The sequence below is a fragment of the Kogia breviceps genome, chromosome 11 (genome assembly GCF_026419965.1).
Source record: "Kogia breviceps isolate mKogBre1 chromosome 11, mKogBre1 haplotype 1, whole genome shotgun sequence".
Lineage (NCBI taxonomy): Eukaryota > Metazoa > Chordata > Mammalia > Artiodactyla > Physeteridae > Kogia > Kogia breviceps.
The window spans coordinates 85,566,844-85,581,986 of record NC_081320.1 but is presented as its reverse complement, the minus strand read 5'-3'; the positions used below and the strand labels follow the sequence as shown (position 1 = coordinate 85,581,986).

Here is a 15,143-nt window from a genome sequence, read left to right as displayed (position 1 = left end):
GGCCAGGAGATTAGAGGAGGCAGGGCTGCCTGGTCTGGCCACAGCAACGGGAGCATCTGAGAGCCAGCAGGCCGGGTAGGGAGGCTGGACCAGCTCCCGTGGGTGCAGAGACATGAAGGGGGATGAGAGATGAGAAATCAGGCCCTAGAGGGCTCTCTAGGGCTGGCATTACACCTGAAGGAGACCCAAGCCAACCGAGAGGCTGCAAGGCCAGGTGGGCGGCACCAGGGCCCTGCAGGGAGAGAAGTGTGTGCCTGAGCCAGGGTGCCCTGGGCTCCCGTGAGCTCAGACCCAGCAGGAGGACCCCCACCCGTGCTTTGGCTGTTGAGAGGGTGCAGAGCGCCTGGACCAAGTGGAAACCACACTGGAGACAGGAAACCACTGCTCGCCTGATGGGGCAGAGGGCGAATCCCTCAGTGGGGACAGCTGAAGAAATCAGAGCCGGAGTCCAGGGCGGAAGGAAAAGAGGGCAGGGTCCCCAGGAGGGCCCCTGAGTTACAGGAAATCAAGCACAGCCCGGCAGGATCTCTGGCTGATGGCCTCGCTTAGAACGGAATTACCTTGGTTCTAACGTGTGGGGAGCGCCCGGCAGTTAGTGCAGACACACAGGTAGCTCTCAGGAGAGGTCAGAGTCCCCCCAGAGTGCAGCAAATGGCAGGACGGAGTCAGGGAGGCGGGAGCCCAGAACGAGCTGAGGCAGCTGAGTGACACGTAACAGGGGCTACTTTGTTGCGCGTGGAACAAGAAGAGGCATGAGGGCGGGAGGGATGGGGCGGACGCGGGCATCCACAGCATTGGGTGGATACAGGATGCAGAGATGGCTCTCCACCCCTGCCCCAGCCACTGGGCCCAGGAGAAGGTGGTCCTCTGGCTGATCAGGCAGGGACGGGGCAAGGTTCATTTTCAGAGGAAGGAAGTCAGGTTGGGTGGCTGTGATAATGACCCCCACCGTCCACCACAATGCACAAATCTGTCTCCAGCCCAGACCCCTGCCTTTGACTGCCTACTGGACACCTCCAGCCCATGTCCCCCAAGCCCCTCGAATTCATAGACCCCCAGACCCACACATCTTGTTGTGTCCCTTATTTCAGTTCTGCCCATGACCCATGGCAGAAGTTGAGAGTCCTCCCACACCTTCCACCTCCACCTGGCCACGCACCACTGCCACCTGTGCCTCCTCTTATGAGAGCCAGCTTCTCTCTCTCTCTCCATTCAAGGCCCCTGATCTCACCAGGAGGACTGCAGTCCTCTCCTGAGAGGTTTCCCTGCCTTCAGTCTCCTCCTTCCAAATTCATTCCCACCCTGCAGCCTCGTGGTCTTCCTAGGAGCATGTTTGGTCCTGTAATTTCTCTGTTTAAAACCCCTCAGGAGGGAATTCCCTGGCAGTCCAGCAGTTAAGACTCGGCACTTTCACTGCAGAGGGCACGGGTTCGATCCCTGGTCCAGGAACTAAGATCCCACATGCCACGTGGCACGGCCCCCAAAAAACTTTTTAATAAAACTTTAAAAAATGAAAATAAATAAAGTAAAACCCCTCATGAGTGCTCGCATCCACTCTGCAGGAAGCACTACACAGCCCTTGGCAAACAAGGCAGGAGGTCAGCGGAGGCCAGTGCCTAGCTGACCTCTCCAGTCTCATCTCTCCCTCTCTGCTGCCCAAAGCCCAGCAGAAACCTTCTGCATCCAACTCCATAGAATCCCCCAAATGCAACACTCTCTTTCACACTCCGATGCCTCTGCGTGTGCTTTGAATCCCCCCTCCTCCCCCTCCCCCTCCCCACCCACCCACCCCCACCCCGGCTCCGCCTTAGGTCTGGAAAAGTTGGCAATCCTTCCACACCAGGCTGGGGCGGCATCCGCTCTGGGGAGCCTCCTCTCCTGCACTCCCACAACCCCTGACTAGACTCTTGCTTTGGGAAGAGTCCTTTTATGTGATGGATCCCCTCCCCACCCTTAAACTGTGTATACCTGGAGGTCAGGGACCAGGTCTTATTGGTCTTTGCACCCCAGTAGCACACTCAATGAGCGGCAAAGAGTGGTCACCAATTAGTCGTCAGATGAAACTAAAATAGAGTGATGAGCAAAGAGTTTGCCAGACAAGAGGGAGATTCACATCAGTCCATGAAAAGCCTTTAATGCAGGGGAGGGGGTCCAATGGGAGGCCACGAAAGGGGGTTGCCGGTGATGAGGAGGCACAGGTTCTGATGGTTACGACTCGGCAAGCTCCATGATCGCCATCAGCTGTCCCGGGGCGGGGCGGGGCGGGGCGGGCACTCCCTCCCACCCCTTCCCGAGTTCCTGCCCCACCTCGTCAAGGATCAGGATCCTCATTTCAGTCCCCTGCAGCCTGGTGTGAAGCAGAGGCCCACGACCTGGGTGGGGGCAGGGAGAAGGTGCTCAAGAGACCGATGGGTGGTCCACCCCACGGTCAGCCACAGCTCGCCAGACCTCCCCCTTCCTTCCCTCCTCGCCTCCTGTTGCGGGGGGCGCCCGTCAGCTCTGCCTGGCTGGGGTGAGCAGTGCCCACACTCCCAAGCCAAATGCACACTCGAATGACCCATTTTGCCCCGTCCCACACCTCTCCCCGCTTCCTTCTCGACGCGCCTCACAAGAGGTGGCGCCATCTTATGATCTAAGAAGAGCCCACGCCCCCTTGACCCCGCAGTACTCGGCGGAGCTCCTGGCAGCGGTCCGCCTCCCCTTCATCCACCCCAGCTACCTGCTCAACGTGGTTGACAACGAGGAGCTGATCAAGTCATCGGAAGCGTGTCGGGACCTGGTCAACGAGGCCAAACGCTACCACATGCTGCCACACGCCCGCCAGGAGATGCAGACGCCCCGAACGCGGCCCCGCCTCTCAGCAGGTATGGCGGCATGTGCCCCGAACCCCCAAAGGCAGGCGCCATGCCGTCAGCCCAGCTCTGGGTGGTCCCCCAGGAGGCACGGATGCTGACACAGTGTCAGGCTATCCCAAGGGTGCCCTTCGTGTCCCTGCAGGTGTGGCCGAGGTCATCGTTTTGGTTGGGGGCCGCCAGATGGTGGGGATGACCCAGCGCTCGCTGGTGGCCGTCACCTGCTGGAACCCGCAGAACAACAAGTGGTACCCCCTGGCCTCACTGCCCTTCTATGACCGCGAGTTCTTCAGTGTAGTGAGTGCCGGGGACAACATCTACCTTTCAGGTGAGGCCCCTCAGGGCTGGGCTGGGGACCGGGCACAGACTTCCCCGGGGGGGCCTCTCCCCACACCAGGGTTAAGGAAGGCCCAGGCCACAGTGTCTACTCTGCAGGGGAAGCCCTCTCCTCCTGCCCCCGGGGCTGCGCCCGCCCAGCCTGGGGCCCTTCCTCACGCCCTGCCCACTCTCTGGACCTCCCATACTGCCCACAGGTGGGATGGAATCAGGGGTGACGCTGGCCGATGTCTGGTGCTACATGTCCCTGCTCGATAACTGGAACCTCGTCTCCAGGATGACGGTCCCCCGCTGTCGGCACAATAGCCTTGTCTATGATGGGAAGATTTACACCCTCGGGGGACTTGGCGTGGCAGGCAACGTGGACCACGTGGAGAGGTAAGGAGGCCACAGGCACGACAGGGGCATCCTCTGACATTCCCCGAGAGCTAAAAGCACATCAGTCCTCCTCCCCAAACCCCACCCAATTAAGACCCACTGGAGACTGGACTCTTATTTATTTATTTATTTATTTATTTATTTATTTATTTATTTATGGCTGCGTTGGGTCTTCGTTACTGCGCGCGGGCTTTCTCTAGTTGAGGCGAGCGGGGGCTACTCTTCGTTGCGGTGCGTGGGCTTCTCATTGCGGTGGCTTCTCTTGTTGCAGAGCACAAGCTCTAGGCACGGGGTCTTCAGTAGTTGTGGCTCATGGGCTCAGTAGTTGTGGCTCGCGGGCTCTAGAGCACAGGCTCAGTAGTTGTGGCGCACGGACTTAGTTGCTCCGCAGCATGTGGGATCTTCTCGGGCCAGGGCTCGAACCCGTGGTCCCTGCATTGGCAGGCAGATTCTTAACCACTGCGCCACCAGGGAAGTCCTGAGGCTGGACATTTAAAGGCCATAGTCCCAGGCTCTTCACACACAGCAAAGGGAGAGGACCAGGGATGGTGGAGTAGAAGCAAGAAGGGTAACAACTGCCCAGCCACCGAGGTGGGACACTCTTGTCCCATTCAGGGGACCAGACAAGCTGGAGGCTTGAGAGCCAATGGTGCAAAAACACAGGATGGGCTTGGATGCCCTGACCAGGCAGTTAGGGAACTTACTGGGACCAGAAGCGGCAGCCCAGTGACTGACTGGGATGTAGGGCTAAGCTGGAACCAATGGTCCAAATGTGCACCGCGCCGGTGGCTGTGCCTTCATGTTCCTGCCAAGTGGAGGTGACACACGAGGGAGCTCCCTTCCTCCCTCCCTCCCACACATCCCAGGAAATCTGCATGTAACCCAGGGAAGGGTCACTGCACACAGGCCTGGCCAACCCTCTAGAATTCTCTAGAATTCTAGAATGTAAGTCATGTGTATAAAGCCTGCCCTCTGCTGGAAGCTCCAGGCTGGCTTCCTCACCTCGGCCCTTTAAAGCTGGCCGCACCTAGTAGAGGGATCATGTGTAGGCAGGAGGGGAACAGGCTGGAGGAGGGCGCTTCTCTGGGTGGAAACAGTCTTTTCCTTTGAGACGGGGAAATGGATCACGCAGAGAACGGACACCGTGGAGAGAAACTGCAGAAAGAGCTCAGACAGCTTTGTGAGTCAGCAGCAGAATGGGGGAAACTGCAGGGCAGTCCTGCTTTTGGAGAATCTAGTGCCCCAGAGAGTGACAAGTTAGGCTGAACTGGCCCCAAGTTCCAACCCAGGGGGTCACGGGTCAGGTCACCGGAGCCCTTTTCCCACATTCTTCCCGCGCCCTGGCCAGCCCCCCACCCCGCCGGCCCCCGTCATCAGCTGCCATGAAAAGCACATCTTCCCGTGTGACAGCTTCTCGCCTGTAGAGCCACACAAACCCCTCAGTTTGTATTTTTCCCTCAACGGCTAATTGGACACGATAAATGTTACGGCAAAGATGGTTTCAGAGTGAGACAGGCTCTGGATTTTCACTGTGGGCTTTTAACTCCCCCAAGTGGAGCTCAGAGATGGCTCAGTAACAACGTTTAATTGTCATATTGATTTGAAGATAATGGGGAGTCCCCATGTGATTATGAAGATATTAATACTGCTGTTGAACCTGGTTCAGCCCCGATGCTGACAGCCTTCGGTGAGACCCACTGCACACCCATCACTCCCCAAGCTTTCCAGAAGCACCAGGTTCCACTCGTTTGTGATCCACTATAAACACACGAAAATGAGACATTTTCTATGTAGGAGTAAACTGAGCTAGATCTGTCATCCTGTCTTGCTCTTGTCAGCTATTTTTAATCTCCTAAGATGCTGATTACTCATTTTGCAAACTTGTTGATAAATACAGGGATTTGTTCAAGGATCAAATGCACAAAGAAGGGGAGCAAACTCCACTCCTTTTGGGCCCAGGAGCAGTTCGCCAATGCCCAGGAGCAGCCTGTACCAGCCTGCCCTGGCAGCTGGCGAGGCCTTTGTTCTACTGCAAAACATCAGCTGGGGCACAGAATGAGCAAGGCCACCCTGGGAACCCCAGGAGATGGAAGAGCAGTCCAGGACACGGTGCCCTGAGGCCTTCCCTAGCCCACTGGGATCTGTCAGCCGTCCTTGTATGGACAGGACACAGACCTGAAGACTCTCGGGTGGAGGGTACATGGAAGGGGTGCCCACTGCTTCCCAAGGAGCATAGCTAGACCCCCTTTGGTCAAGTCAATTTCTGTGCCACACAGTGGCAATGATGAGAATTCAGGGTGACAGGAAGGTCGGGGGAATGGGGACAGACACGAGGACACTTTGTTCCCCAGGAAGCACCAATGGTACAAATTGCTCTTATATTGATAATGAATGAGATGTATGGTGCATTATAATTACCTTACTGTATTGCAGGACTAGGGCAAGATTATATAATTATAGTTTAAAACAACAGTGTAATAGACAAACCTGTATTATATCATTATATAAATAACTGGGTCTAATACTTTATAGAAATATATTGCAGTAGCTGTGGTTACTGGATAAATGATAGCAGAGCGCCGCACTCCGCGGGGTCATTTGCATGTCATTAGCATATCCTTCTCAAGCAGGAAGCTGACAGATTGAGCTGACGGGAGGGCTTGTGGCTTGGCAATCAGCCACCTGGAATAACAAGAAATTCACGTTTGGCAGAATGTGCCATTACACCGAAAGCCTGAAGACTAACAGCCACATAATCTTCCAGTGACTCCCAGCTCCTTCTGCAGCTTTTTGGATCTCTGCCACGTCGGCTTAAAAAACAGATATCTGAACTTCTGACACTGTCCAAAAAGGCACTTATTCCATTGCCTATTAGCCCCGTATCATGCGTCTGGGGCTTAATTGAATCAGGCCCTGCTCCCCTTTCAGGTACCTGAGCTTCTCAAATCCTGAGTCTGTGCAAGCACAGAGCTGGACGTCTCACAGCCCGGGGCACCAGCTAGGAGAGACCATTTTCCTGGGTCACCGAGCTGTGACCATGCAATGGCTCATGCCCCAAGGAGGCTCACGAGGAAAAGTGGGCCCCGTGTACTTCCCGAGAAAGGTGTGCTGGGAGAATCCCAAGTGTGGTGGTGCAGCAGGCCCATGGTGGAGGCCCCGCCTTGGGTCCAGAACCCATGAAAGAGCAGTGAACAGCGTGGTGAGCCGTAGATGGAAGACCCAGAGTGAATGCTTGTGAGGGTGGCCCTCAGGGAACAACCGAGAAACACAGCTGCCCCACTAAGAAACACCTCAAAGATCCCGGTTCAGGGCTTCCCTGGTGGCGCAGTGGTTGAGAGTCCGCCTGCCGATGCAGGGGACGCGGGTTCGTGCCCCGGTCCGGGAGGATCCCACATGCCGCGGAGCGGCTGGGCCCGTGAGCCATGGCCGCTGAGCCTGCGCGTCCGGAGCCTGTGCTCCGCAACGGGAGAGGCCACAACAGTGAGAGGCCCGCGTACCGCAAAAAAAAAAAAAAAAAAAGATCCCGGTTCAGTGGCCCATTTGCTTAATGCCCGGTCTACTCTTGCCATCAGCTGTGTCTGTTTTCCCTGCCCTGCCTGGAACTCCTGTTCCATCATTTCTCCATCCTCTGACTTTGCCACTTTGTCCTGCACCACAGATCCTAGAGATCTGGTCAAGCCTGTTCAATCCTACCCTTCACCGTCTCCACGCCTGCCCTCTGGGGGCTGATTGCTGGTGGAGAAAATCCCACAGTCTTGTAGATTGGCCCCACTGTGTATTGAAGTCCTCCAACCTCTACTGGATCCTCATGGTGCAGGACATTTTTTGTGTTTCCCTTGTCAGCCGTTTCTCCCACTCTCAAGAGCGTGCGTCTCCCATCTTCGCCTCTCTCCTCAAGGCTCTTACCCCACAGACTCCTCCAATACTTGACTCCTGCTTTATAGAGAAAATGGAGCCATCAATCAAGAACTCTCTCTTTTTCCTGCCATCACTCCTGCACATGTCCTCATGCTCATGCCATCCTTGCCTTCCTCTCTCATGCCTAAATGGCCACCACTTACTTCCCTGTCTACTCTGGATCCAATTTGCATCCAGCTACCAGGAGCCTCCCATCATCAGCTCTCCCTTCTCTTTCATATATAGTTCATCATTCCTTATCCACTTGGGCTCCTTCCTATCAGCATGTGAACACAATTAAAACTCCCCGCCCCAAATTAAAATAAAACCCATGCTGTGCTGGAGCTGGTTCATATTGGTTCATTAGAGCCCACTGTTAAATCTTCAGGAACTCTGCAAGTCAGTTGTTAGCTACAGAGATTATTAAAAATTAAGTCATATAAACTTAGAATTAAATTATTTAAAAACAAAGATAATCCATACTCCAAACTCATCACTGTCTAATTTTTTTTTCTACATTTTACTACTGCCTATGTTCTGAAGGTTGTATGTGTCCACTGCATCTGTACGTGGGGGAGATTCTGTATCTTGGGGCACTACTGAGAATCTCTTCCCAACCCCACATTCAGCGATGTCCCATTGGTAGCTTGAAATCAGCCATGATGAGAGTACTTACATTACAGAAATCAGCAAATGCTACACACCAGGACTTTCTTCCCTGGTGAGCTGGCTGTTAAACATTTATCAGCAAAACCCCTCTTAGCTCCATAGTCCTTTCTAAGTCCCACCTTCTCTGGCCATCTCCCCAGCGAAGTTTCATCCAAGAGACGCCTCAACCAGCCAGCTCCACTGCCTGGCTTCCCGCTCTCTCCTCCATACACAAATAGCCCTGCACCTCCCGTTCCACAGATGGTGCCCTTGACATGACCACCAGTGACCTGTTGGGGACTTCCTGGCCTCCTGTCACATCCTCCGTGCTGCAGCTTTGCCTCCTGTCACATCACCACTCCTCCTGGACTCCTCTCAGCTCCCCTCATACAGGCCGGCATCTCCCCAGTGTCCTCAGCCCGTCCTCACCCCACACGCTCCCTGTGAACTACCTTGTCTTCGGTTTCCATCTATGTGCCCAGGATCCCATAGCTGAATATTTAATCCAGACCTAAATACCAACTGCCCCTGCACATCCACAATTTGTTACCCACAGATACTTTAAACTTCCCATGAATAAAACCAAAATCATCCTCCTCCCCAAAACTCTCCCAACCTCGATTCCCTGTCCCCCTCTGTCCAGTTTCCCAAGCCAGAGACCCTGAGGCATCCTCAGTGACTCCCTGAAATGAGACATCAATTCATGCTAAACCTTATCAGTTTACCTCTCCTTCTGTTCCCACCTCCTTCCTTGGTCCAGGCCACTATTTCCCCAGTTTCCAGCCCATGGGCTGGGTATGTAGGAGATGCCCAGTGCGGGGCTGCTGAATGAAAGAGTAGGACTGAGCTGGACAGAGAGGGCCGAAGAGGCCCGGAAGCTGGGGAGCTGATAGAGGTTTCCACAGACAGACAAGAGCCCCCCTGAGGTTCAAGAGGGAGGCTGAGAGGGCCGGTTTGGGCTAGATCCTGGGTGGCCTTGAGTGATGCATCCCAAGTGCCCTCCACTGTGTGATCTTGGGCTACGCCAAGGGCAGGAAGTGGGTGGTGGGGCTCCCCTGTGTCTGCTGTCTTGCTTGGGGCCCCTGCCCTGCATGAGGCCCATCTCTGATTCTGGCTCTTCTTCTCCTCTCTCAACAGGTATGACACCATCACCAACCAATGGGAGGTGGTGGCCCCTCTGCCCAAGGCGGTGCACTCGGCAGCAGCCACAGTGTGTGGAGGCAAGATCTACGTGTTTGGGGGCGTGAACGAGGCGGGCCGAGCTGCAGGCGTCCTCCAGTCTTACGTTCCACAGACCAACACATGGAGCTTCATCGAGTCCCCGATGATTGGTGAGAACCAGCTGTCTCCTCGGCCCAGGATCAGGGCAGTGGCCCCACCTCATCGCTTTAGTCGGTGTCAATATTCCCAAACCCAGAGGGCGGGCTGAGCCCAAGGGTTCTGCAGACCCAGGTCCAGGGGGGGGTGGGAGGGGAGGGGAGGCCCCAGCTCAGGTGCAGCTGAAGCTCCCACTACCTGGACAAAGGGCAAGCTGGTCCGTGCCAGGTGTCTCCTGGCCCCAGCCTTGTTCTCGGGCCAACCAGTGATGCTGGAGGTCTTTGCAGCTCCCGTCCCCTGCAGGGCCTGCTGGGATGGATGGAGGAGGGGAGGGGCCCCAGCAGAGGGCCCTGACCTGCCTGCCTGCTCCTCTCTCCTTTCAGACAACAAGTACGCGCCCGCTGTCACCCTCAATGGCTTCGTTTTCATCCTGGGTGGGGCTTATGCCAGAGCCACCACTATCTATGACCCTGACAAAGGGAACATTAAGGCGGGTCCCAACATGAATCACTCTCGCCAGTTCTGCAGGTGAGGAGGCTGGGCCTGGGAGGAGGAGGGCGGGGGAAGGGACAGCGGGAGGGGTTGCTTCACGAGGACTGACCACCATCCGATGACCAAGGCGGTACCTGGGCCCAGAGCAGCACCAGCCTCCGCCAGCCGCGGGTGTGGGTGTCATGCAGAGTGTGAAGTGCCCCAAAAGCCTGACCCTGTGTCTCCAGCTGACCCCCGCCTCCAAGCTGCACAGGAAGGGCTTCCTACAGACAATGGCCCCAGATCCTTAAGGCCACACCGTCTCTCAGTGAGAGGTGAGGGTGGTGCTATGAGGTCAGCTTCCCCCCAGGACCACCTGCCCGGTCACAGACGAGACGCAGCAACAGGCCAGAGCTGTGTGATCCCCTACATGGGACAGGTGGCTTTGGGGGGAGTGCCCTGATGGCACGCATGACCCTGATGGCTCTTTGGAGCTGGACCCAGTGAGGCACAAGGCACAGCTGCCCTGGAGTCCCGCAGCTGACTGGGCAGAAACACACCCAGACCAGCCCCCCAGGAAGAGAGAGGTAGAGGTCGGAGTGTGGCCTGGTTCCCGGGGCGCTCTGGCCCAGAAAAATGAACCACCCTGGGCAGTGACACACACACCCTGCTCTTCTAGCCCCACCCTTTCCTGGACTAAGAGGAACTAGGAAAAAAATGGGAACCACAGAGACCCCATGTGCAGCATTTCCATAACAGAGCCTTCCTGAAGACATCTTGTACCCGTGCAGAGGTGATCACTGACTCCTCGGTATAGCAAGAGCATGAAGCATTTATTGAGTGCCTGCTGTTTGTGTGGCACGGCTAGGAAAGCTACAGTCTACCACTGACATCTTATGTGACCTTGGGCAAATAACTTCCCCTCTCTGGGGAAGTTCTCCCTATGAAACACGCCCTTGGACTAGATGAGTGCTAAGTTCCTATTAGTATGAAGATGCTACAGTTCTCGAGCCCTACTTTCATGTCACATATCCTACGTGGTGGCCGTGTGCAGGGCAACTCTGAGAATACTGTCCAGTGATCAAGACAGCCGGAGTGTGGGCACGGAGAGATGATGCCTGAGGGGAGATTTAAGCTGGGTCTTGCAAGAGAAGCAGGGAAAGGATATGCCACAAGGGGAGAAGCGTGAGGGGCCCAGACGGCAAGGAGCTGCGAGAGAGACAGCTGGGGGCTTCAGTGTCCGGGAAGACGTCTAGATACACATGTTCTGTCCAGGCGCATATTTTCAGAAATGGGTGGAGACTTTGGAAGGGTTTCTGTTCAATTTCAGGGGACAGCCAAGAAGAAATGGCCATTAGCTGAAATGAGAGAGAACTCGGGGCTGCAAGCATAGATTTGGCATCCGTGTGAAGGGGTAGCTGGGATGTAGTAGTGAGATAGTAAGTGCAGAGGAGCAGAGAGCTGTCCGAGACAGCTTGACCAAGCCCGTGAGTGTGGCTCAGGGAAGGTGCCCGGGCCACCGTCGTGACGCTGCAGAGAGCACACCAGGCCCTTGCAGCCACGGGCGGGCGGCGGTATCAGGTCACACGTGTGAAGGAATCACAGCAGGAGGTTCTAACTGAGCACCTGGGCAAGGGTGAAATTCCCAGTCGAGTGGCTGATGCTCAGTTACAGCTTAGCTCCTTGTTATCCTGTCTGCTGTCATTCCGGCACGTCATGTTCCCAACTGGATTTGAGTGGTAGGAAGGCTCTGTCCCAGCAACACCAAAACGATGCTCCATAGACACCCAGTGAACTGAGCCGAGCACCTGTACACAGAGGCTGCTCATCTCCCAGCCGACTTGAGTCAGATGGGCAGGCCCTGGGACACCCAGTATGTATCAGTGTCGCCCACAGCTTGGAGGGTAGTATAGCATGACGTCCTGATTGGTCCTGGAGGAAAGGTGTTTTTCTTATCCCCGCTGAGGTCAGAGGGCAGAGAAGAGCAGCAAGACCCCACATGACTTTTGCAAAAGGGGAGAGGCAGCCTGCGACAGGACAGGGTGCCAGGAATCTATCTCCAGGTCCCAGGTGGAAATCCAGTGGCTAAGTCTCTCCTCGCTTTCTCTGACAGTGCTGTGGTACTCGATGGCAAGATTTATGCGACTGGAGGCATTGTTAGCAGTGAGGGGCCTGCCCTGGGCAACATGGAAGCCTATGAGCCTGCAACCAACACGTGGGCCCTCCTCCCCCACATGCCCTGCCCCGTGTTCAGACACGGCTGCGTCGTGATAAAGAAATATATTCAAAGCGGCTGACATCAGCGGAAAGCCAACGCCGAGACTGTGGACACACACGTCTGGTGAGGCAAATGCTACTCACAAAGATCAACTCTCAGCAACACCAATAAGAGGCCGACCAACACAATCAAGGGACTCACTACGCTACACATTTTGAATACCGTCTACACTGAATGTAGGAAATCATCCTCGCCTTTGGGGAAAACGAGGGAGTAGCCTCCAAGCAGCAGGAACCGCGAGCGAGCGAGCGAGCTGGGCCTTGGGGCTCCTGCGGAGGCACTTGCTCTGAACGGAGGCGCTCACTCTGCGCGGTGCAATAGTTTCACGTATTTTTCCACTGGGAGAGAGAAGCCGTTTTTCCCTTCCTGCAGGGCAAACGTGATCCCCATCCAACCATAGATCAGTTATCCTATGACAATATTAGGCGTCAGGCTCTCTTGGAATAAGATCAAAGTGTCCTTATCACTTTGATTCCTACTTTTGTTTTGAACCAATCTATGCTTTCAGTGGCCGAGGGAAAACAAGGGACAAGACTATGTACGGGGGCCCGAGGCCCAGTGCTGGTCCCCACTGGGTCGAAGATAAGTCCAGGCTCTTTGCGGAGCCAGATGTGACTGGAGCGGCGGCAGCCGTGGGGACAGCTAGGGAGAACCGTCCGTCCCTTCACAGGGTTTTCTACCGTGTTTTTGCTGGAGAAGGACAAGGTGATTGTGCTAGCTTTCTCTTATCCCATATGAATTATTTAGATTTCCAAGGCATTTTCTTGATAAACAAAAGGCTATTTTTAAGTACCGAGAGAAGGAGGCAGCCACGAGAGGGATAACGCGGGAATTCCCAAAGCTCTTTGTAGGTAGTGCCAGAGTGGGGCATTTGCTCTAATTTTTCTATGTTCAGAATAGAGGATCTCTCCTGGGTGGGGGTGAACGCCCCCGTTTTATTTTTAGAAAAAGTAACTCCCAGACAGCCCCGTAAAAGCCGTGCCTCGTGGAAGCATTGTCCTAGAGAGACAGCTCTGTTCCTGAAGGAAACCAGTTCTGGCCGTGATACCAGTTCAGCTCCCTCCATGAGGTAAAGCTGAGGACCCAGGCCAGGTTGGAAGGGAAGGAGGGAGGATACATGTCTACAAAGCACAGGAGACTATTTTTGATATTTATAGCTATATATTAAGGCACCTGCCACAAAGAGCTCTCAGGATGGGGACAGCCTTCTCAGACGAGCCGTGACAGCCAAGGCCTGAGGGGCAGGGTGGAATCACTCTTCTAGTAGCATCTTAACCCAAGCAAGGGGAGCCAGGAGGGAGGCCACCCCGTGGCTCACAGAGAAAGGCCTTCCCTCTAGTCCTCAGACCCTCAAACCTCACGTGGTGACCAGTTTCCATTCCAGGGCACGAAGGAGGCAGCCGCCACTGCCGTGCTGTTGAGCTGAAGTTGGTACCAAATACGCATTTACCATTTTTATACCTGGTAAGTCGACTTGCCGTCATTTCATCATAAAAACCACTTATAAGGAGAAAAGGACAGGACACGCTCTCCATCTTTCAGTATTTGATGACACAAAGTCCCAATGTCGGGCATCAACTTCTAGCACTACAAGTGTGGCTCCCACTTGGACAAGATACCGAGCTTCGTTATGCAGTTTTTAATATTATTTATTCTTTTAAAAAGTAATAAGCACAAAACTACATACGTTGTATGTCATTTAAAGTATTTATGTCAAACAGGGTGCAAGTGTGAACCCAAGGACTGGAGCACAAGTGTCTAACTGCCTGGGGCAGGGCGATGTCAGCGTTGGTGGGCGTCTACCTCCAAAGGAGGTGCTAGTGGTCAGCGAGACTCAACCCAGACGACACTGAAATCCTGTTCTCTCCTCAGTTATCACACTGGAGCAAAACTGGCTATTTCTGTGAATGATATAAAACAGGGTTCTCTGTAACGGTGTTGTACATAGTATATGTTTATTGTTAAGTTCTTGTTATAATAAATATATTTATAGATCTAGACTCGGAAGCCAATGTAATGCCTCTGCGTGCCACTGTCCTTGCCACCGAGATGAGAAACCCCAGTGCAGGCTGGTGCCACCTCTCCCATCAGCTGTCTGGGCTCTGTGACAGACTTGAATGCACATCTTGGTGATCATAAAGGATAGGACTCTTCAGCGAGGGAATGAATGTACAGGGCTGAAAGGCAAGAAATAAAGGGCAATTAAAGGTCAAAGCTGAAAGGGACTTGCAAACACTCTGGCATCGGCTCTGAGGATCTCCCTTCAGTTTAAGTGCTCTTATTACACTTGTACAACTGAAAACTTCAAAAAGTTAGCTTCCCCCTGGTCTGCTTCCTCTGCCAGAGGCTGTCCTGGAGAACTGTGACAGATCCACACGGCAACTCCACGCCATCAGCCTGAGAAGAGACGCAACACCCTTCCTTCAGGAAGAACAAGTTGTAACTGCCATTCTAAAATCCAGTCGGGGGCCTCCCTGCCTTCTTCAGTCCCGCCTGAGGCTGCTCTCTAACCTGTTGTAGAGACCGGCTTTGCTCTCCTAAGGATACCCACGCAAAGCCCAGGGCAAAAGCGAAGAACACCAGACGGGACTGCTCCCTCTCTTGCATGGAAGGACTTTAGATTTAACGGATGAGTAGGAGAAGGTAGATTTACCAGCATTTTACCCAAGGGAAGAGCCCCACACCCTTAATCCCCAAATCTCACCAAGACCTAGTATCTCTTTGCAAGAAAAATATCGGAAGAAGGTAGGTTGGGGTGGGTGGGACTGGGAGTTCTCAGAGAACTCAGCTGAGGCCTTATGATGAGTGGACCACACACTTGCCAAAAATATCTGCACTGGTACCTTCACAACACCAGTCCTAGAGGAAAGGATGGAGAATGTCTATAAGATTCCAATCACGAAGAGCTAAAATTATAAGCTAAATTATAAAAACCAAACGATTGGACTTCCTGGTGGCACAGTGGT

General features: G+C 54.3%; 1 protein-coding gene across 7 annotated transcripts in view; it reads left to right on the top strand.

The window, feature by feature from the left end:
* The window catches only part of KLHL29 (kelch like family member 29), a 315,301-nt gene extending 301,124 nt beyond the window's left edge, over positions 1-14,177 (top strand). For all 7 annotated transcript variants that reach the window (XM_067008043.1, XM_067008045.1, XM_059079189.2 and 4 more), the window contains 6 exons: positions 2,666-2,864; positions 2,998-3,180; positions 3,386-3,566; positions 9,249-9,442; positions 9,812-9,956; positions 12,013-14,177. In XM_067008043.1, coding sequence (XP_066864144.1) covers positions 2,666-2,864; positions 2,998-3,180; positions 3,386-3,566; positions 9,249-9,442; positions 9,812-9,956; positions 12,013-12,196 — 1,086 coding nt within the window. In that variant the 3' untranslated portion in view covers positions 12,197-14,177. The remainder of the gene's footprint in view (positions 1-2,665; positions 2,865-2,997; positions 3,181-3,385; positions 3,567-9,248; positions 9,443-9,811; positions 9,957-12,012) is intronic.
* Positions 14,178-15,143: the final 966 nt, after the last annotated feature.